The sequence below is a fragment of the Sinohyriopsis cumingii genome, unplaced genomic scaffold (genome assembly GCF_028554795.1).
Source record: "Sinohyriopsis cumingii isolate HCF-2022 unplaced genomic scaffold, ASM2855479v2 utg000552l, whole genome shotgun sequence".
Lineage (NCBI taxonomy): Eukaryota > Metazoa > Mollusca > Bivalvia > Unionida > Unionidae > Sinohyriopsis > Sinohyriopsis cumingii.
Window position 1 is genome coordinate 140098 of NW_028315908.1, and position 24376 is coordinate 164473.

At 37.9% G+C, this 24376-nt stretch overlaps 2 protein-coding genes across 2 annotated transcripts in view; both read right to left on the reverse strand.

Moving 5' to 3' along the window:
• Nucleotides 1–20677, reverse strand: LOC149773800 (core histone macro-H2A.1-like). Its single transcript, XM_089945948.1, has 4 exons — nucleotides 20227–20677; nucleotides 10823–11044; nucleotides 2579–2677; nucleotides 1–1625 (listed from the first exon to the last, which is right to left on the reverse strand). Exons 1-4 carry the CDS (start codon nucleotides 20384–20386, stop codon nucleotides 1597–1599), a joined length of 510 nt encoding a protein of 169 aa, XP_089802074.1. The 5' UTR covers nucleotides 20387–20677; the 3' UTR covers nucleotides 1–1596.
• The window catches only part of LOC149773801 (uncharacterized), a 7862-nt gene continuing 4162 nt past the window's right edge, over nucleotides 20677–24376 (reverse strand). Inside the window, exon 2 of the mRNA XM_089945947.1 lies at nucleotides 20677–21646. Within this exon, the coding sequence (XP_089802073.1) occupies nucleotides 20684–21646 (963 nt within the window). The 3' untranslated portion in view covers nucleotides 20677–20683. The remainder of the gene's footprint in view (nucleotides 21647–24376) is intronic.

Sequence of the window (24376 nt, forward strand, 5' to 3'; positions counted from 1 at the left end):
TTTTGCATTTATTCTTCTTTCAGCTTTATTATTTCCAGAAAAGTTTCCCTTCAAGCGCTTTGAACATTCTAAAACGTCATTTATTATAACATACTGGTATAACATCCAATTCTTTCCCCCATGCAAAAGGTTTCCCCAACGAAAGAATCATCAGCTAGTCAATTCTTTCCCTGGGGGAACTTTCAGAAAGGGAAAAATTTTACCTTTTAATTGGTATACAGTATAAATAGTTGATTTCAAAATAAAGCTAACTCATTGTGGCTACAGTAAGCAAGAACACAAATAAGATTCTGTATTTTGCCAAATTTCTGTAACAACATTCTATTATATATGCAAATTTAGTTCATTGATATAAAATCTATTCTAAGCAATTCTTTCCAGTGGTTACACCACAAATTGCGATTTCTGTATTTAGTACATTTCAGACATTCTGCATTTCTTCCGAACTTTTGCATAACCTAAATTATATACATTTTCATTAATTTAAACTGCGTGCTACTGCCAACATTAATCAGACTCCATATAAATTCAACACAGTAGATAATATGAACAATTTTTATAAGATTTTTGCTCTACAGTAATTTGATTTTTTTTAAAAATCACTAATATATTAGAATAAAAGATTCTCTAAAATATATTATGGTACATCTATCAACAATAAGAACAATGGTAAAAAGCAATTAATATTTTTTTCGTTTTGGATTTATTGCAAAGGAATGGTGGATTGTAAAGGGAAGGTTGAAAAGAGAAAGTTGAAATTACAGGGTAACCAGCCTACAGTCATCTACAGAACTAAATGGAAGAGAGCAATGATGACCTTCAATCATACCCTTGGTACCAATGATTGCTACTGATGGTGATACATTACTTTATCTCATTTTAAGAAAGTGTATAGTATAAAACAGAAAGCCAAATATAAAGCACTTGACTTTGGACCTTGACCCTGCAAACATAATCTTGAATGTGATGCATCAAATATTCTCAAGTAGAGATACATAAATGTACCAAACGTCATGGCTCTGTCTCAGGACATTTGAGTTAGGAAGAGAAGGAGAAAATATTTTATAATAACAAGGAGAAATACCTTTAAACTTAAATAATGGTACTATGGCACATGATACACTGTGTAATAAGGTTTTGTATACACCATCCCTCAACTGCAAATTGTTTTCACATTATTGAGCTGAAACAGGGAACAGGAATATACAGCCCAAAACCCTTATATGCATTTTACCTCATTCTGTAGGGATAATATATCTGATAACCAACTTTCTTCAAATAATCTCTAATGGCTTTAAAACTGTTGAGTTGAAATCAAGGTGTGTGAGATATATAAACAGCTGGCTAAAGAGAGTCTGATAGATGGACAAATGGGAATATTAATTATGTCTTTCACACTCATTGCAAAAAGAGTGGCAGCATACCAATTACTGTGCTTTTGGAGAGTACACTATTTCATTTTAACAATGTATGTATATTGCCACACTCAAAGTAGGTATTACATTTAGCTTGTAGGGTCACTGGAAGTAAACTTCTAGATGCTCCATGGTCTGATCTCCTTCATCGTATGCAGTAGCATGTTGAAATTGGAATGATTCAGCTTATTACGCAAAAACTTCTCTCTGCTACAAATACAAATGTTAAGTCCATGGTGAAATCTGATTGTCAAGTAATCAAAATGAATGCACACACACACACACACACACACACACACACACAAACCACACACACACACACATTCAATGCATTAACAATGCTTTCAAGATGGCCATAAAGAGGGTCAGTTTGCATCATTTTCATTTAGCTAATGAAAATTCGATAATGAATGTCTGAGAAGCATCATCTATAATTTTAGATCAACAAGATATTATAAGAGTCTTATGGTGAAAACTCTATGTTGATACGACTTTATGTTTTGGAGGAATTAAGGTAACAAGATTTTCAAGGTGGCTGTCATGGTGTTCATATTGGATATCAGATTAGCACCATTTCTATTTTGGACCAACTAGATATCATAAGAAATCTTTTGGTGCAAGCACAGTGCCAATATGACAAGCCATCTAGAAGAAATTATAGCAAATAATAAGATTTTCAAGATGGGAATTGTGGCAGCCATATTGGAGGACAGATGAGCAATATTTCCATCTAAAATGGCTGCTATGTTGGCCATATTGAACCTCAGAACAGAACCAGTTTCATTTAGGTCCAACTAGGAATCAAGAGAAGTCTTTCAGTGAAAAATCCCATAATGATATGACCATCCATTCAGAAGGCCTAGTAGATAAATCAGAATGTTCAAGATGGCTGCTCTGGGAAAAATACTGGACATCCATGCGAAACCATTTGCATCCAGGACCAAGTCATCCACCTGACAAAGGTATGTGTAAAGTTTCACAGAAATCTTCCAATTAGTGTTGGAGAAACAGCAATAACAAACATCTGGTAATGAACAGACAGGCAAGAGATGACAGACCATCTCAAAAGCTCCTCTGGTCAAAAACCAGTAGAGCTAAACACAGGGTTATGAAAATATAACTTACAGAATTATATAAAAGTCATTAATACGGAAGTTTCTTACCATCACTTCCTTTCCATTCTGGTCCTTCAACAAAGTCGCTACTCAGCTCATGGTCACTGCCTGAAGCCTGTTTCACTGATCTGTCTATTGACGCATCATCTGCAATGGTTTCAGCATCTTCAATTTACAACTCGATGATTTAAATCTTAAAATTAGAAGAAAATATAAGTCCCTTTTGTAAATTTTTTTATCCCGCTTTTCTTTATGTACTTCCCTCCTGTGCATGAACTTCAAGGTGTCAATTTAATCATATATACCTTGCTGGGTGGGTGTATGGATGGGCAGAATATGAGCCTGGCCAGTAGAATATTCTGCTTCTGAAGCACTTGCCCCTTGTACTCAAATGTCATTTGCACAAGAAAATCCAAGCTCAAGCTCAAATCCCAAAATTATATACAATACTTATAGTATATTTATGGCATTAATATTTGACATTAGATGACTGAATTTTAATGTAGCCTGCTTCAGTCTAATCAATGCTTACTTAGCAGCTCTAAATAAAATGACATTTATGTGTCACTTTTTACTCAGATTTATCATAGAAAATTTGATAAAGTTAATGAAAGTATATGAGATCTTGCAAATCTATAGTGATTACAATCTGCTGTAAATCAGCCACACCGGTATTCTGTTGCAGCAAGCTGAAGTAATGTCAATAATTGTGTCAAGCTGAAAAAACGTAATGACCAACATACACATTTCTTTGTGTATTTAATAACAAGAATGATGTTTGATTGATGAATTTAAAAAAGAAAAAACTCATTCACCTACTATCTTATGAACAATTAGTGACTGTTTTTCCTCACACTCTTCTTTATATTGAATGTTGCTTCAGGAGATATATTCAGTTAAATGAAGTGAAGGAAAATGCATACCATCCTATAATTCTATTTGCAATTTTGATTGTTTGGACAATACGTAGGTAAAATATCAAGTTTCAAAGAAATTAAAAGCTCATGAGGAATCATCCTAAGAATCTACCAAGATTTCCTAATTTTAACTTTATATTCATATTAAAGTGTTGGAAGTCAAAATCTTTCCACTCTGAGTTTGAGCCTTAGTCTCTTGCTTATGAAATTTTGAGAATGTGGGGAATGGTAACATAAATTTAGCAATGTACAAGCTCTAACAGAACATTCTGATTGCCAATTTTAGCATAATTGCAAACAAACATGCATAAATATGATGGATATTATTTACTGTTTCAGTTAAAAAGCAAAACAATACAAAATGCATTGATAAAGCAGTGCTTGCAGGCATGACTCATTTTAATATGAAATTTTAAAGTAAATGGAATGTAACAGTATGGTATAATGTTGACCTTTGACTTCAGCACCTCCAACTGGGGAAAGCTAGCTACAGGTAGCTGATCTATACACATTGTGAGTGATCTTGAAACATCAGACGACAAAGAATTTTTTAACTGCCAGTGACCTTGACCTTTTATCGTTGCACTCGAATAAGGTGCATAATGCAAATATGCTCTTGTGATGTGTTATGGGCGAACCAAGTGTCTGTAATGTCTCTTATGGTACATAAAATATTAAAATAAGAACAGATTGAAACATTGCTAAACGATTCAAGTTCATAAGCAAACACGGTTACCATTGACCGTACACCCTGTCGCCTCCTATGTGGTATGTGACACAACCCTCTGCGATATAAGTGTAAATGAAAAAATTAACAAAATTATCTGCACTTGGATGTGTATGTATACAAATAAAAGTAGTTTCCATGATGCTCTAAATTCGATCATTCAACTAATTTTATATTAGTTAGATGATATGCATGAATGGGATACCAGAGACATCATAAAGAGGATCATAGCACTGTATCATCAGAGATTTCTCTCCCTAATCACTGAGTACTCATTCCTATTATATATCCGGATTTCCATGCGAGAACATTGTCTTACTGATTTATTGTATGATTAGCTTTTGTTTCTCCGCTTGTCACACATATCTCCCTAGTGCACCTCTTTAACCCTTTCATTTCTTTCAGTGAGAAATTGTTATATCATCCAAATGACTAATGGAAAGCAGCCAATCAGTTTAAATTAATCACATGATTATAATCATTAGACACCAAACTCATAAACATTTTTGAACATGTACAATGATCAGAGCTGACATTTTCACGAAAGAAGAAAACCTCATTTTGTCAAAAGTTTTAGAGCTTTTCAAAGAAAAGTCAGAGAATTACAAAATCAATAAATTGCTCCGATAAATGGAACATAATATTTTCAACAGTCACAACCCAGACAAGATCACTATGAAAAACTGCTTAACTCACAAATAAGATTCATCATATCTTCTACTTGAAAGTCAGAAGTTTGCACTAGATTTGATGATTTGTCAAGTGTACTAAGTAACATAAAACCTTGATCATATGGATAGCTTGTTTATTATATTCTACACACGGTGAAGAAAGTTTTCGCCACCCATAACTACATAAATTAAAATGGCACCCAATGGGTACAGGCATATGTAAATCATAATAATTTTGTCAGACAGACAACCATGCTCACATGTAGGCTAGTATATGACTAACGTTGCATTAGCTACCTCTAAGCTTTTGAAGAATAGGCATGGACACCAAGATACTATAAATCCCTGTTCAGACCCATGAGTATATGCCTTCTATAACTCCTACTGAAGAGAATGAAGTTCAACTGACCAAAAAGAATTGCCACCTTTGCAGACATTACTGGATACTGGCAAGGGGTGAGGTAAAGTAGGACCATATTCACTTAGGACCAACTGGACCTTAATATTTCATGTACAGGTCAATTCACAAGACTATCATCCCAGTGGATTTTAATCCATCAAAGCAGAGGCTCGAAGGAAAAGACTGAGGATTAGTGTGCATAAGCCAGACTACTGTGGATTCAACTTCAGAAATTTATCGAGTCATTCTATGGCAAGATGAATTCTCATCACACATTCAAGGATATTTTCAGTCTGGAAAAGAGTACCCTAAACAATAGCAACAGGTCGTGTATTACAAAAATTAAATTAGCGGCAATTCCTGTAGGAAAAGAAGATGGAAATGTGAGGGTACACATCTGGAAGATCTAAGGAGACTGACAAATAATTGAGCTTTATGGTGTTCTTGACCGAGATGGTTGTCTCCATTCTGAAATCTGTTTAATGCAGATAGTTAAATCAGTTGAAACTTACCATCGTTTTTGACACCAAAAATATCTGGGAATATAATTCAGTTTCTAGTCTCTAATATGCCTTCTGTAGAAGAGTGTACACCTTTTCCACTAGAGTTACATTTACCAGCTGGGACTTGTGAAAAGAAATGAGGTCCACTGTTGAAAATTCCTGGAAATGACACAGATAACCTTCTGCTACAGTGAAAGGACCCAAACATTCTAAAAGACTCAGGAAAGAGAGCTACCTGAACATATATTTAGACAATGGGCAGTGGAAGACATCACAGGAGAGGAACTGGGACTCCCTAAATCAGACTGTCTCCCTCTTTTAGCCTCTACGACATCAAATCTAGCGAAGGATGGGAAGGAAGAAAATTTCAACTGTGGTTGCTTGAGTAGCTGTTGGAGTGGACCCTGTTTAAAAAAACTTGGGAGAAATACCCATCGACTGAGCAGGGTAAGCATGCATCTTGGCTGGTTTAGACAGACCTGGAGTTGTGCACAGGGACCAGTGTTGTTGATTCTTCAAGCCTTGCAAAGTCAAAGAGAGAAACCGATCTCTTCAAAGCATCTCCTCATCAGGAGGGGCAACCCTCAAATGGTTTAGCTATAATCCAGCAAAACGTTTTTAAGTTTCCAAAGCAACATCTCATCAGACGTAGCTTGATATAGAGTGCCATTGACATCATGATTGTATGCTTTGCCATTTTAGCCACAGCCTTCAACACATTCTATAAAGCTGCTGAAAACAACAATTCCTCTTTCAATGAAATGAAAGAGACAGCAAAAAAGAGATTGGAATGTAAGACTATTGTAACCATGGTTCAAGCCTGGTTTCCAAGTCTTCAAATCATCTGACCAAAGGCAGAAACCAGATATCTCGCAACCTCATGCCACACAAAATAATTCTGATTAGGCTCCTGAACCATCAACCACCACTGAATGCAAAAGTAACAGAAGATCTGAATGAGAATGTGTTCCAGAATCTCTATCCAAACTGGAGAGAATGCTAGTGTCCTCCGGAGTGGAATGAAAAAGGCAAGAGGAAGTACCCTATCTTTCCTGATCTCCATCTCTGAAGAATGAGTCCTTAAGATGATATTTAGTCATCCTATCCTCGCTCACAAGAAACACTGTAACTAACTCTACAATCTTCTCTCCTTGGAGAACAAGGACACTGTAGAAGGTTGTTTGTGTCCACCTTTTTTTTCTTAACCAAGGCCAGAAGATTCCAGGAAGGGATGAAATTGATCAGTTGACGTACTATGGAACCAAGGAAGAGACATCTATAATCATATGATGTGATGACTACAGGAAAATTTATTACATAGGGATTAAACAGAAACATGGGGAACAACCCTAATCCATTCCAAACATTTGAGAACAAAGCCAGACAACCTATATCCCATTGGGATTAAACATCAACAAAGAGAAAGGGGGCCTACTGACCTAACCCTTCTCTCCAAATAATTGGCAAAACCCATATTGGTTGCTCCAAAAGTGTTGCCTGGTGACCACTGACTGGTGCTAGAAGACTGGTGTCAAACAACCAGTCCAGTAATTGTGATCTGATAGAATAGTCTCTGTTCGGAGAACTAGACTCAGCATAAGATCTGTAAAAGTTTGAACACTTTCTTTTATTGGGTACCATCAGTTTCCATCCCAAGAATTTTTCCATTACAGAAGCTGACAGCATCAGCTTCAAAGCTCAGTGATGGCAGCTGGGCAATTTCTGAACAAAAGAAAGTAATACAGACCCCTCCCACTCTAAATGTATAGACTGTTCTTGAACAAGAAGTGACCCAGACCCCTTCTAGGAAGAGGGGATCATCAAGAGATAAAAAAGACAGGAAATAGACCCTTGCTCCCTTCTCTATAAGTATGACAATTTAAATGAACACCAATATTCCCAAAATCAATTAAAAAAAATCAGACAACTATCGGCATGTGTACACTTACAGCATGATATCAGTTTGGGTGAGTGCCTCATGGGATCTTCTTATGCTTGCATTTACCCATATAACACTGGACAACAAATTTTTACAAAAGTCATGTTACTGAAATAAAATTAGTCAATTCTTATCAATTTTTATGTGCTGAACACGAATATGACAGTCAAATTGCAAAATTGGCTCTAGTTTTTTTGTAATCTGCAAGAAATTAATGTTTACATAACGAAATGCATTCCAATAGTAAAAGATCAACTGTAATAGCCTACCTATAAAAAATCAAGTCATTGACTACATCTTAGATTTCTTCGCCTGTCTCTTGTACAGCTGTTCGGGAGCATCTCTGAGGAGTGTCCAGCAGTAGTCAGCCAGCATTGTAGTGGACCATTTTCCCTGGTATCTTTGTTCCATTGTTGCGATATCTTGATGAAAACGTTCGCCGTGTTCATCACTAACAATACCACAGTTGCTAGGAAAGAAATCCAAATGGGAATGAAGGAAGTGAATCTTTAGAGACATATTGCAGCCAAGTTTCTTATACTTCATCAACATGTCTTCTACTAGTTCCTTATAGTTTTCTGCCCTAACATTTCCGAGGAAGTTTGTAGAAACTAGGCGAAAAGCATTCCATGCTTGTTTCGCGTCACCTTCCAGCAAGTTGTTGAACCGGTCATCTTTGAAAAGCTCTCGAATCTGAGGACCCACAAAAACCCCTCTTTAATCTTTGCTTCGCTGAGTCGAGGGAATTTTTCATGCAGGTATCGGAATGCTGGCAAAGTCCGGTCAATGGCTTTCACGAAGTTCTTCATCAAACCTAGTTTGATGTGAAGGGGTGGTAGCAAGATTTTCTGAGTCTCAACCAGAGCTGGGTGTTGGATATTCTTCTCTCCAATGGCTACATTCTGCCTGTGAGTCCATTCCTTCCTCATGTAGTGCATTTCCCTTGCTCGGCTATCCCACTCGCATAAGAAACACATGTATTTTGTATATCCTTGCTGCAGTCCCATTAAAAGGGCAACTACCTTCAAATCACCACAGAGGTGCCAGCTGTACTTGTTATACTCAATGGAATTCAGTAGCTGCCTTAAGTTATCGTATGTCTCTTTCATGTGGACAGCATACGCTACTGGAATAGATGGAAGAATGTTTCCATTGTGCAAAAGCACAGCCTTGAGACTCAGTTTCGAAGAGTCCACAAATAGTCTCCATTCTTGTGGGTCATGAGTGATTTTTAAAGCATTCATGAGGCCCTCAATATCGGAACAGAATATCAGATTACTTTCCTTTCTGAAGAAAGGCTCCAATTGCTGGTGGCGCTTTCGATATGCAGTAATTGTGACATCTTCTTCTAGAAGATTCCATTGTTGGAGTCTTGATCCTAGCAATTCTGCCTTGTTCTTTGATAAGTCCAAATCACGAATCAGGTCATTTAGTTCTTCCTGTGTTATTCTGTGTGGGGTTGATGATGCACCACAGTGAAAATCTGGATCACTGCATGCTGATGGACCAGGAGAAGAACAGGTCGACTCACCTTTGTCTTCGTCAGATGAATCAAGAGAATATTCTGCTGGAGGTTTTGGAATAGGAAGTCCCTCACCATGTGGAACTGGTCTCAATGCAGACGGAATGTTTGGGTAGACTATTCTCGACTTCTTTCGCTTCGTTATTCCGCCGGAAAGAGGAGGAACCAAGCAGAAGTAACAGTCATTTAGGTGGTTGCTTAGCTCTCTCCACACCATTGGGACTGCAAACGGCATTGATGACCTTTTGCAATTCAACCACTGTGAAAGCTGTGTTGTACATGTAGCACAGCATATATGCGGAGCCCAAGGCTTGTCTTGGTCACCAACCTTGCATCCGAAGTAAAGATGATATGCCTTCTTCACTTGAGAATTGATACTTTTCTTCTGGTTGGCAAATGTCACTTCCCCACAAATATAGCAAAAATTGTCCGCGGTATTAACACACTTTCGAGGCATTACTGTTCTTTATTGTACGTAAATGGATAAAATAATAAGTTTTATGTAACAGTAGCTTGAACTGTCTCGCACAACGTCTAAAATATTTTAAATGCTGAACCTATCTGATTGGGCTTTATATAGTACACTGCTTACGTCAGCTTCAGCAGCCGCCTGGCATTAGTATAATAGGCCTACACATGTATAGTACACTGCTGACGTCAACTTACTTCAGCAGCCGCATGGCATTAGTATTGCATTGCATCAGAAAATGATGCAATCAACTGTGGATGATGTGAGCATGATGGTATTATGCAATGTTACATCATTATTCCGGATGTTGCTGCAGTCCTACTGGAGAAATTTACACAGTGAAACATAGAAAATGAGGTATATGAATATCTTCAAAACGAGAGCCAATACAAATTTTTCACGGTTATATTCGTGTTCCGCACACCAAAATACTACAGATTAGGGCCTTTTCAAGTCAGTAATGATTTCACTGTTGACCAGTGTAATTAATTAGCTTAAAAAAGACAAATCACCAAAACATGAGATAGAAAAATATAAGTAAGAGAAACTTACACTGGTACTGGTAATATAACGGGGTCAAATTGGCTAAGAAACATCTTTTAGAAGCAAAGTGCAAAACAAAATCTTAAAAGAAATAAAACCGGTCAAAAATACACACATAGAAAGCAAGAGGAAAAAAACAACTAAAAGCTAACACTACACCAAAAGGTGTATGCTAAGCCAAATGACAATAAAAATGAACTTTCACTGAGCATCCTGACACACATATATGCATACAAGTCAAATGAGGAAAATATGTGATACATCGTATGCTGACTACTGAATGAGACATGTTCATTTCGCTTCTGGCACTCCAATTACTAACTGGACAAGATAATCTTTAGCTTGGTCTGGGGACTTAGCATCCTGGAAAAGGGTAGCAATGCAACAGCAGCTGCTAATGTATTACTGCATTTAACATTTTTAATAATCTTTACTTTGAAATTCCCAAGTTATTATACACCTATGGAACTGACATTATAATTATCTTTCTTTTCTCAAATGCTGGCATCTGCTTCGATCACACAGATGTACATTTGACACTGTACTGATAAGATAAGTACATCATAACATGTAACTACAGCCAGTCACTAACCATATATACCTGAAACAGAAGCGGAGCTATAACTGTTTGCATTCTTGAAGTCCAGACGTGTTTGATTTTGTGTCCATCTCCCATATGCATCTCTGATCTCTTGTAAAATATCTTTGTTGATATCCACAAAGTGAATTTCCCTCACTTGAGTTTGAGGATTTTTACTATCATAATTGATGATACCTTTAATGTACATTTCTGCACATATTCTTTTGGGTGCACTATAGTTGCCTGAAACAAAGGAAAATAAGGCAGACAAGAAATTCAAGTATAATTACAGCATGTAACATTTTTATCCCATACTTGTAACAGGTACAGTGTTAGTGAGATTGTGATAATCTCTTTCTTTTGGTTGGTCCATATGTATGGCCATTCCTATGTCATCCAAGCCTAACAAAATACTTTATCCTAGTTCACTAACTATACTTATTACTCAAAGGGAGAAATTTTCTCACATGTGGAGATAAGTTTTTGTCTAAACATCAAATTCTTACTTATGCACCGGTAATTATGGTGGACAGATTGACATCCATCAGTATATATACTATATCAAAGGTAGGTCTTGCCATAATTATACACAATTTATTTGTATTTGACTATTTTTTAGTACCTTTTTTAAATAATCAGTATCAATGCCACCACTGTGCTCCTAGAGCAGACCCTGGAGATCAAACCTAATCATGAAACATCATGAAATATTTATAAACTTAACATTTTGAATTATAATAAAAAGTTGAAGTTTCTCTCAACCATTGTTTTTAAATATCGCACTTTAGCTGGTTCTGGTAAAAACTGACATGGTTACAAAAAAAAATCCCAACTCGTTCTACCAACAGAGCAGTTGGGTGGTTGGTTGGTTTTTTTGCTTTCTAACAACAAAGTCAGAACTTTTGGCTATATCATGCGGATGAAACAGAGGCTAGATGCCTTTCCCGAAAATAAACTGAAACTGAGGCTGCTGACCTTGGCTAGCCTGGCAGATATTGAACATGCAACTCTTGGATTATACGTTGATGCTGCGCCAACTGAGTTAGCTAACACAGCTCCTAAAACTACTGAACAAAACTACTTCTGTTACCTGTTCAGCTGTATCGCTGCTAAATTGTTTAGGAAAACAATATACATTATAGCACATGCCAAGTTTATGCAAGGTGTAGTATTTAACTAATGTAATCCAACAACAAGAGAATATTACTATAATACAGCTTGATACAAAATATATTTTCCCTTGATAATATAAAGGGTACATATAGTATCTATCAAGCCGTATTATAGTAATATTCTCTTGTTGTTGTACCATTGATAATGCAATGCGGTCCAAGGTTGATATTGCTGGGGTGGGAGTGGAAGACAAGCACCCCATGTCTCCAGAAATGCCCCATACGGCTTGCATCTCTGATCGCTTCTATCAACTAAAATCCAACTACTGGCCTGCGCGAGTGGCTTAGCTTCGAAGTCCGGTGGACCATATTTTCACTAACAGGAGAAGGGTTGAAGGCGGGCCACTTGCGCCTTAAAACCAGTCACTTCGGGTAGATGGGTTTCGCAAACCTTGGGTGGTGCTCATCTAGGAGAAGAAAAACCCCGACAGAAAATCCGAAGCCAGAGTCCCTAAGGCGGTCTGACATTGACTTCAAAGTCATTCCGGCAACTCATGCGACGCCGTTGGTGCCAATCTGTATCGACATTCGTCGTTCCCTTAGGTCCACCAGCTGCGTGGAGAGGGTGGATCTGCTGCATGGGCAACAGCCTAAGCATAAGAAGGAAGACAGCATGGTGGAGGAGTCCTCAAGCAATGGCAGCATCACCATTGAATGTGGTGATACTGAAGACTCCATGGAACCATACACATTTTGGAGAAGATGTTTCCAGTGGTGGTCAACATTTTTCTGCTACATCTTGGAATTACAGACCACGCCATGACAGAACCGAAGCCTCTTTTCATGTACAATGAGGATATTCCATCCCACCTCCTTCCATAGTTACCCTGCACAAATGATTCTTAAGTGCCTCAGAAGAAGAGTGTACATAACATGTAGATGGAACTTGTATCAACTTGCCCAGCTTAAAAGGTCTTCCGACCTTACCAGCTAAGAGTCAAAGGCCAGAGAAGCCCTTCGCTTGGGAGTTGAGGCAGATTAGAGTAAGGATAGATGATGCAGCTTAGGTTGCACCCCACAAAAATAATTTATTATCGGCATGACCCTCATACCAACTCTGGGCCAAAAGTGCCTTTTTCTCGGCCTTGCTTATGGGTACTGCAAGATGGGTCATTCTAGCTGCTGCCTGTATGTCATTTTTAAGGGCAATATAACAACGATTATAAACCTCTTATTGGATAGTGGGATATCCCAGAAGACTCACGAGAATAGGTTCAAGGAATGATACATAAGATATGTCCCCTTGATAATACTGACAAAGTGAGAATTCAGCTAACCTTCTGGGTAAAGTGTTGATATTGGGGTATGATATTAAAATTGATACAAGATACACTTCTTATCATATACATAAACTTTATCTCAGTGAACCATGGTAACTCAGTTGGTAGAGCATCAGACTTGTGATCAGACCAGCCTGAATCAACTTATTCTGTTTGTCCTTGAGAAGACATTTAGCTATTTTCTCTGCATTATATAGTCAAGTAAAGTGCTGAAAGTGTTCTTAAAAATCCAACCTATCTGGCTATTTTAAAAAAAAGCAAACTCCAGATAAAATGATGCTTTTATGTCATCATTATTTTCTGTATGTCGTCTTCTGTCACTTTCAACAACAGGTTCATCATTAAGTGCAACACAAAGATCTTAAGGCAGGTTCTTAACATTCAGAATTTGAATTTAATATTTTAGGGCAAATTTTATCTCTGGGTATTTTGAGGTGATATGTAGTCTTTGGGTGGGTAAAACAAGGTTTAACTATGCAATGCTTACCTCCCATTATCGCATAGCTAACCTATTTTTGTGTCAAAACTAACCATCCATTTGATGTGATTACATTCTCCCAAAGAGTAGAGAAAATGTCAGAATGACCTTTTGTACTCCACTCTCTTATTTTGCACACTATTCTATATGTCACATTGTTATATGCAGAAGGCAGATATTATCTGTCATCTTTTCACAGACAATTATGTAAAACATCAGAGTGGGGTGGGAGGAGGGCATTCAGCAATATAATCACATAAATATTGCATATTTAAAATTAGTTTTACCTGCCAAAATCTACATTTTAACAGTAGCAATTACTTATCCTTCAATTATTTCATAGTTGAGCTTGTCCTTTAGATGGATAAGCTAATGCTCTATTCAAGCTGATCAAAAACAGAGAACGTGAGTCGTACTCACCATAGAGGGAGAGGTCCATCTATAGAAGTTTGATGTATCTCTGAGCCCCATATTGTGTTGTAACAACACGCCCTATTGAGACACACAAATGGGAGCGTTTAGCCCATGGTTGCAGTGCTCCATCTCCCTAATGGGAGGGTGCAAACAGCTAGAAACCAGATACAGCCAGTCTCAATAGACCAGGTAGGAATCTCACTTCTCGTCTTGCAGAAGGAAGCTTCACTCAGTGGTTCACATGGGGCTTGGTTAATGACCATAAGAAACAAAATTCCATCTGGGCGTAAGAATGTGGGAGACATGTCTCTGGAACCCAAAACACCAGACAAGAGCATCAAGTTGATGGTAGCTCAATAGCCCTTAACAGTGGATACCGAAAATCATTTCGTCTTACAAAGGAACAAAAGAAAATAAGCAATGAAGTTGGGGGTAGGGAGATAAACTTGTTCATACTGCACCAAATGCAGAAGATTCTCCACCAGGCATCATATACCTAGGAATTAGAAGTTCTCTTGGCCTGAATGATGCAACTGGTAACTCGGACCAAAAATGTGTTCTGGCAGACAGAATGCTAGAGATGAGCCAGGCAAGAAGGTGGAGAACGTAGGATGTTGTGGAGGAGGGATTCCCGGTATAATGACAGAGATCCCTCCTATGAGGTAGAGACCTGGGTCAATCTATCAACAGGTCAGGGAGATCAATGGACCATGATCGCTGGGGCCACAAAGTGGTGATGAGAATGATCTGAGGAGAGAAGTTCAGGCTCATTGCAGCACTTTTGGTAACAGTCGGAAGGGTGGGAAGGCATATGACAATAGGCGATCCCACTGGATGCTGAATGCATTGACTGCCCGTTCTCTAATTCGGGACAGACACTTAAGGAAAGTTTGCTGAACTTGGTCACAAACAGGTCCACTAGAGGTCTTCCCCTGAGGGAAAACAGGGACACTGTTAATGAGTGGTGAAGAGCCCAATCTCTTGCTGAGGAAGGCTTCGTCTGTTCTGGATAGACTGTCCGCTAATATATTTATCTTACCCGGAATCTGGAAAACTCAGACTGTAACATTCTCTTAGGCTGCCCAGAAGACGAGGTTCCAGACCTCCACATAAAGAGAATGGACATGTGTGCGTCCTCGAAATCGTAGATATGCTAAGATGGAATTGTTGTATGAGGAGACCATAACACATCTGCCCCTTATTATGTTGATGCACCCTTGCAGTGCTAGAAATACTACTTTCATTCCTAGGTTGTTTATGTCGAGGGACAATTCTGCCCGAGTCCAAGAACTGTGGAGAATTTTGACCTCAAGCTCTAAATGAGCCCCCAACTGGAACCTGAGGCATCGGCGAACAGATAGGATTGGGGATCAGGTGAGTGCATGAAAACCCCAATCAGGAATCTGTCTCAATTCATCAACCAAGCAATGGTGGTGAAAAACTAGTCCAGGTGACTTGAGGTTGATAGAGAATCTCTGTGCGGCTTCCAACTTGCAAGAAGGTGGAAATGTAGAGGATGCATGTGTCATTCACGGTTCTCTTAAGGAAAAGGTAAAGGTGGGCAGAAAACACGGTTTGCTTGTAGTATCTCTAGGAGAGCCAGGATTCGATCTGCCTGCTCCAGAAGAACCTGGACCAAGTTTTAGCTGTGAGGAAGAGACTTGCCATGGAACAGGTTCCAATTTTGAACTTGGGTAAGAGACCCAACTGGGTTAAAGTGGACCAAAAGCGGAACAGATCCTGATGAAGAGATTAAATGTGTACACTATTGATCAGTCTGTCGCTGAAATACTAGAGAATCAATGTTCTTTGCGTTCGGAGGTAGACCGCTACCACTCCCATGATCCAGTTGAAGACTGTGTACTGAAGACATTCCAAATGGCAGAACCCAGAATTGAAAAATCTCCTGGTCTAACAAAAACCAAAATATTTGCGGTGTGGAGGAAATAAGGGGATGTACAAATATGCATCCTGAAAATTTATGGAGATGGCCCAATCGAAGGAAGAGTGTTCTGGATTGAGGAGGCTGTTTCCTTCTAGAATGTTTCCTCCAACAAAAACTCAGTGAGCTGGCGGAGATTTACTAAGGTTTGAAATTTCTAACTTTTCTAGATGACCAGGACGATTCGGGAGTAGAGAGATTGTTCAAGACCCTCTCAAATGTCGTCTCTGCCGAAAGGTGTGCACCTCTTCCCACCAGATTGGAATGGTGAAAGAAGTTGGGGTCCTTGATAGTGGGGATTGTTCCCAAAACTATTGAAGATAACCATCGTTCACAATGAAGAGGATCCACCCACCATCTCGTAATGTTTGACCAAGCCCCGAAGAGGCCTGGGCGAGCACTTGCTGAGATGCGTGAACAGCAGGAGATAGGGTTATTTTGCTTGGGCTGTTCCTAAACCCTTTCCTGCCAATAGGAAAGGAAGAAGGGTCCGAGAACTTCCTCACAGATCTATGGTCACCGTGAACCTGATGAGAAAGTGGTCTAGCAGAAGTTGGGGATATGGAATGGGCTTGCCCCTGATGGAAACATTTGCAGATGGTCCCTGAGGGCAATTTGCATGATCTTGTTTCCTGGTCGATTGCAGTGGATCGGGAGTGGAGAGAAAGATCAATGCTGGTGATCCACGAAGGCTGGAGAAGCCAGGGTAGGAATGATGCCCCAAGAGAGTCTCTGCTTCTAGAGGAACAGCTCTTAGGTTTACTGTAGCTAATCAAGACCTTCAAGGAGTCCATGCAATATCATGGTGGATGTGCATAAAGTCTGCCAATAATGCCACTGCAACAGAGTGCATGCCGAGATGCCTGACTACAGCATTCTGCACAGGTAGTAATGCGGCTCGATTCAAAGAGGCCTAGCTCAGCATACTAAAGGAAGTAGCTGAGAATAGGGTGGCATGGAAAAACTATGGTTACAAGGAATCAGTTTCCTGATCCATGGCATCAATTATTTTAATGGCAAGGCACGTTCAGGCTTCCATAGAAATACTCACTTTGGGTGCATTGGTGTACAAAGAAGGAGGTTTGATAGACCACTTTGGGGAATTACCCTGTATGGGGAATTACCCGGTCGCTGGAAGAAGAAAATGGGGTACATTTTTTTAGGAAGGAACAGACCATCCTCTACATTGTTGACCTACACTAGCCTTGTGAATACCTCTGTAATATTCCCTCAATCGTGGATGTATTATTAATGTGGGAGATGTAAGAGGTTTGGTTGAGCTTGTACCCTAGAGATTTTTCACAGAACGGAAAGGATCCTTATGGACTGTGTGTCTGGTGGTTAGGGGCACAAGTCGGGGGTAATAGATGGAAAGACTTGTTTGCCTCATTATTAAAGAACAACACCTCCTCTTCCTCATCCACCTGAGCTGAAGGGGTGGGCCTGAGAGAAGGTGTCAGTGCCACAGCCTCTGTCTAAATCTCACTTACGGCAATGAGGAGACAGAGAGAGTGCATTGTCATCATCATCATCAATGACATTCCTAGCTGGAGAGTGGCTGGGCATCACAATGTCCCTTGATGAAAGGAGCACAGGAGCACTCTGTGACATGGTCTCTGGTTCCTCATGAGTTAGAGAGGGAAGACAAGAACATGTCTCCCCTCAATGATATAGCACCTTAAACCTTCCAAAACGAAGCCACCTGGTAATGAGGTGATATACGCCGCAGCATCACTTCAGCTGTGAAGGCAAGGTTCACAACATTTGAGTGCATAATGGACCAAGGGCCCTGACGTTGAAGGCCCACATCTGATATGGGTACACAGGTATAATTGGGAACAGGAGAAACCGATGCAGTCCCCGACCCTTGCCTGAGTCTTGTGTATAGATTGGGAATCCTGCATAGAGTGATAGATGGGGAAGACCTCTTCTTCAACTGATTATCACTGTGTGGTGTTTTGCCTCCCGAACAGAAGGACGGCAGCATGCTGCCAGAAGCACGATTTGTATTGCAGTGCTCAACCTCCTGATAGGATGGAGCAACCCACTGATGGGATGCTCAACCTGCCTTAAGGGAGGTTACAACCATACGGTTGTGATGATCTACCTCCTTCATTTTCTTTTGGAGTATGTGAAAGAACTGCATCATAATCAATTAGACAGCAATGTCTTTTAGGTCATGCACAGTGGCCCTGCCTTGGGACCTCAAAACAGTTTTTGAGTCTCAAGAAATCGAACACTGTCTGGGAATATGGCAGTTATGCTAATCATGTACTTTACATATTTTACTTCTATCAGGGGAAGAGTTTATAAGAGTAATAATTTACGTTGATTATTTACACCAAAATTGAAACAGACCTATAATATCAGAAAACAAAAGTAGGGTTGGTAAAGTGTCACTGTTATTGATGACAAACTAGGAAACAGTGAGCAATATTATGTTAGTAATCTGTATTGTAACATACGTATTTTCAACTCAACAATTGATGTAATGTCAATGCTTGTGGTTCTGTATATTAATTGATATATTGATTCAAATCATCCATGAAGTACCAATAAAGCCTGTCATTAATTAATCATTCTACATCATTCTACATCAAAATGTGACAGAGTCATTTATCAGGCAGTATGGCAGGTAGCAACAAAAAGTGACCGCATTGATTTTGTAAAGACAATTTTTTTTATTAAATTTAAGGTGATTTCCTGGAATAGTTGTTGCTTCACAAAAGAAATGGAGTTAATTAATGATTTTGGTTTGCAACTTTTTTTTGGATTGTTTTGGAAAGTCTATATTTTTCATTAGACAAGGCTGTATCTTGAGTGTCAATCCATCAAACAACCATTTGAATTTGTAAGCTTTATAGCAGGATTGTTTGGCTTATACCCCGAACATTTAAATTTGACAATTGTTTTTTTAATGTGGCAGAAATAACCAGTAAACTCATTTATGGTGTTTGTGAACTTTAATGAGACAGATGCTTACAAGCTAGACAAAATGCAGAAATTTAAAGGTAAGTCTTAGTGTTTAGTACAAGTAGAATGTGATCTGTAAATGATTAATGTTGGAAAGACAATTAAAACAGCCAACTGAAGCTAAAAGTGTTTGTAACTTAGTAAAGGTTACAATCAATGTTTGAGGGATGATCCACTTGTTATGAAAGCCTGAATTTTCTATTATTATTTGCATGCCATTACTTTTCATTATTTCTAATTGACACAGCCACGATTTATACACACAGCAAAAGTAAAGTAGGGAATAAAGGATCTTCTACCATAGCCAGTAACCTCTAACTCCAACAATGCAGTTAGATTACCATATTGAATCATACATGCTTGTGCATCTGGGTAAATTATATCCACCCATTTTCTAACATAAGGTCTAAAATTAAAAGTTTTAAGACAAATTGTAAAAACTCCCAGTGATGTATTGCACTATTTCATTATTACATATTTTTTCTAATAACAAAATAACTTTTGTGTAATTTTCATGATACATGTATAAAACAAATTGTTATAAATGTGTTAGTATCTAAAATATTTTGTATTCAATCAGGCTGTTTCACATTATTGTCAGCAGTAAGCTTGTTTATCTACCTAATTATATAGGCAAATGAACTTGATCAATCTAAGAAGTACGTTAACCTAATTTTTATTGAGTCTTATACTATTTTCTATTGTTTCTTGAGACGGCTCCGGTGGCCTAGGGTTAAAGTGTCTCCCTCGGATGCGGTCGTCGAGGGTTTGAGCCCTGGCAGAGTCATACCAAAGACTTATAAAAATGCTTTTACAACTGCCTTTCTAGGTGCTCAGCGTTAAGAGGTTAGCGTTAGGACTGGTTGGTCTGGTGTCAGGTTAATGTGACTGGGTGGGACATCATGCTACATGTCTGTGGCATGATGCCCCAGTGCTAGACATCACTATAAACTGCCACACCGCAGACATAGTAGCAATATGACTGAAAACGTTTTTAATCTACATTAAAAATCCAAATCACACATACACACATTATTTCTTGTTTACTTCCATTTTGATTTTGCCAGAATTTGAACATTAAGATTACAGACTCATGGCTAAAATGAATTGCAAGTCGAAGTTTTAATCATAGTACATAAATATTAATTTTGATGCTTTTGGTTTACCTGAACTAATGGCAGGCAGAGCAATCTTTGAAAATTTCCTCTTATCAGCCTCCACAAGGACATTGATGATAGTCATGCACAAGTCCTTTGCACACTCCTCCTTTACTTTGTAATCTGACCATGTGGGTCCCACTGCATGTATGACTCCTTCATATGGCATATTACCAGCTGAAGATGTAAAGTTCTTTGTCACAGCTATCTTCCCATTATGTTCAATATAATCCCGGCATTCCTTCTCAAGCTTACTCTTGTCACCACCTGCAGCCTTAGAAATGAGGTAGGCCACACCACCACCATGCCAAAGACGGTCATTGGCAGCACTGACAATAGCACTGACACCTGGCAGACTGACAATAGATGCCTCATACACAAAGACTTTAGTGCCACCATAAGCTGTACGAAAGAGAACTTTATCATCATCTGTGCTTTTATCCTCAGAATAAGACTTGGGTGATGACTAGTCTGATACAGAATCTGGCCATTCTAATAGAGGTGTTAAAATCTGACCTCCAGATAAACCTACCGACTGGCTTGAAGCACTTGGTTTTAAATTTTCAGCCTTACCAGTTGATGTTTCTGATTTCTCTGGGATATCACTCCTAATTTTTGAGTCAGAGCTAGATGTACCTTTGCCATTGTTTCCTTTTATCTCTACTTCTTTAATAACTTTACTATCTCCACTCCCTGCAGTTAATTCAAAGCTAGATGTAAGTATGTCACCTTTCCCTTTTATATCTGCTTGCTTAGCATCATCACTACTTTTACTTTTGGAATCATTACTCCCTCCTGTTGATTCCAAGTGAAACTTATTTTTGTCATCTTTTACTTTTATCTTTTCTTCCTTACCATCTTTAATACCTTTCATTTTGGAATCATCAATTTGACTTGAATTCTTGCTGTCTGATTTCTTTGACTTGTCTGACCCAGCCTCGCCTGATGTTACTAGTGTTTTCACATTCTCCACTGTCTCTTTCACATTATCATAAACCTCACACTTGCAGGTTATATATAACAGTTTAGCTGTCTTGTCATGCCTTATATCTACCAATGAATCGAGTTTTTCTACCACCTTTGCATAATTCATATCTAATAATAATTCTGAGGCAAAATTGCCCCAAAACACCCACTGAACATGACCATTTGAAATATCCAGCAGTGGGTTTTCTTTTATGGTCTTAATCCTATCCTCAATGCTATTCCCCTTTTTCTTTTTCTTTCTTTCTAACCATGATTCCAATAGGTCAACTACCAAATCCAATAGCTTTAACCCATTTGCTTTTATCTTGAATTCATGTTTTGATTGGTTAGCTTCAACTTCAATTCTGTATGTGTCCTTCACCAACTTTACTGCTTCATCAAAAAGTGCATGTTTAATCAAATCTTTATTAAATGATTCTTTAAGACTTGTCTGAGATGTCATCTGAAATGGAAAATTAAAAGTAATGAGGAAAAACAAATTTTAAATTATTGTACATAAAAACTGAAATACAGCTATCAAGGCACTATATCATAACAGCATTCATTCTTGATCAAAAATCCTTACATAATATACAACCAACTACCACGTCAAATCATCGAACTTCAAAACAGTTGGAGCACAGCAGTATTATAAATTATTATACCAAAGATTTTTGCAATCTTGCAGATATTGTAAGGTTGGGAAGTTTTAATTTATTGGAGCCGAGGACAAAATTCCTTCTAAAAGAATCTGACATCTTTATGCTGGGCTCCAAAGTGGTATAAAAGAGCATAAGTCATTCTATGTCCTATATATTACTGTATGACTATAGATAAAGAGGCTTAAGTGGGTCTGAGATTGCGTACGTGGATTAATGACATAACAGTCAGATTTGAATGTATTTCACTTACATCTGCAAGTGTAACAGTAAGCTCAGTCACCCAGCTGTGATAACCTTCAACAATCTGCCCAGATGTTGCTATTAATAAAACTTATCAAATTTCTTTCACACCAAGTTTAATCAAATTATGTTTAGTAATGCAGCCCACAGTATGGAAACAAGGTTAGATGCAAGATCACCTCATCAAATTCCTCATACTGCTGGTTAATCCAGCTTGTCAATCTGAGAATGCCAATTATATACGAAACTTCTTGAGAGGTAACAATCTAAGTCAATCAGATGCCATTCAAATATGTGTTGATATTGCTCATCATTGAATTCATCTTAGATCTTGATCATATAAGCCCACATAACAAACTGGATCAAAAACAATTCATAAATGAAACTTCAAGAGTGATAACAAGCTTGGCCAATCAGATACAAGATTTACCTCATAAATATTCATGACTATCAGTCATTATCAAACATGACCTTGATGATATAAGACCACATCTTCAATCCCAGCAAGACTGCTTCATGAACAAGAGTTTAGAATGGCACCATATGTACTTACCTATAAGAGGAGTCCAAATGCAAACTACACATGCCCAGATCTGCCATCGCGTAATGATGGGTCTGTGCAGTTTGTTAGGAGTAGTCAGTGTAACAAACAATACAGACACTGTTCAACAGGCACATTATGCTACGGAAGATCCGAAACATTATTGTTTGCAGTCTGACTCAACTTATAAGCAAGTATATACAGTAACAAGCCCAATCAGCTGAGTGTAAGACCATCTCACTAATATGCATAGATTTCATTCATAATTAAACTTGTCAGATTCAATATGACTTCAATAATATGTTCAGATCTCACTAATAATAAAACGTGCCAAAAGTCTTGAAAATATATATATATATATATATATATATATATATATATATATATATATATATATATATATATATATAGTCTTGAAAATATATATATATATATATATATATATATATATATATATATATATATATATATATATATATATATATATATATATATATATATATATAATTTAAATATGATCAGATAAAAGAGTTGTAAGAGCAGTACATAACTTTAGCGAATCAAACACCAGATGACCTAATTAATATGTAAATGAACTTGCTCCTGGCCTAACTTGTCAGAAATCATCACGAATTAACATATTTTCCAATCATATGCCAAATTACCTTATCGGTATATGAACATCACTCAAATTTAAAAAGTGTCATAGATCTTGATGATATAAACATTTGTTCCAATTTTAATCAAAATCAGCTCATTACGGCTTTTGGAATGTTAACAAGCTCAACAGATGCAAGAACACCTGATTAATATTCATGGATATCTTTCATTCAATCAAGAGCTTGATGGTTATAATAAGCATACATTCTAGCTGCTCAAAGTCAGATTAGAATCATGGCTTTGTAAAGGTTAAAAATTCAACCATTGCATGGCCTCACCTCTTTTATATGTACATATGTTGTTGTTGTTATAGGGTTTAACACCATTTTTCAGTACGAGATAGGCTATACATGGCGGACAATATCAATGGTGGAGGAAGAACCCAGGAAAGCCCTACAAAGAACCACCAACCCATGAGAAGCTACCGCCAAGCTTGCTCACATACCCACATTGGCTGAGCCTGAGACTCGAACCCACGCAGACAGGGGTGATATAGCAGTGATCTGTAACGATGAGCGCTTTAGACCACTCGGCCCATCGGGGCCCCCTGTATATATGTAGCTGACATTTCACATGTTTTGATGATCTTGATGACATAGATATCTATTCAAAGTTTAACAGCAACATAATATGATTTATGGCCTACAGAGTGGTAAACAGCTCAGCCAGTTAGGTACAACATCATGTCACTTATATAAATGGATATCAATCATAATTAAATCGTTTCAGATCTTCTGATATTAGCTATTTCTGATTAAAATTCAAAGTGATAACAAGCTCAGCCAATCATATTTGAGATAACCTTATTACAATGTGTATATATTGCTTATATCTGATCTCATTTCACATACTGATGACATCAACTTACATATAAAGATCAAGTCTGAACAAGATCAAAACAGAAAAATTATCTCCAGATTTCTAATAATGAATATCACTTATATTTCAACTCATCTGAAATATTGATATAAACTTTATTCCAAGTTTGATTAAAAAGGGATCAGAAATGTGGCCTGCAGAGAGGAAACAATATCAGCCATCCAGATGCAAAATCACCTTATTACTAGGTGTAAATTTTGTTGATTATATT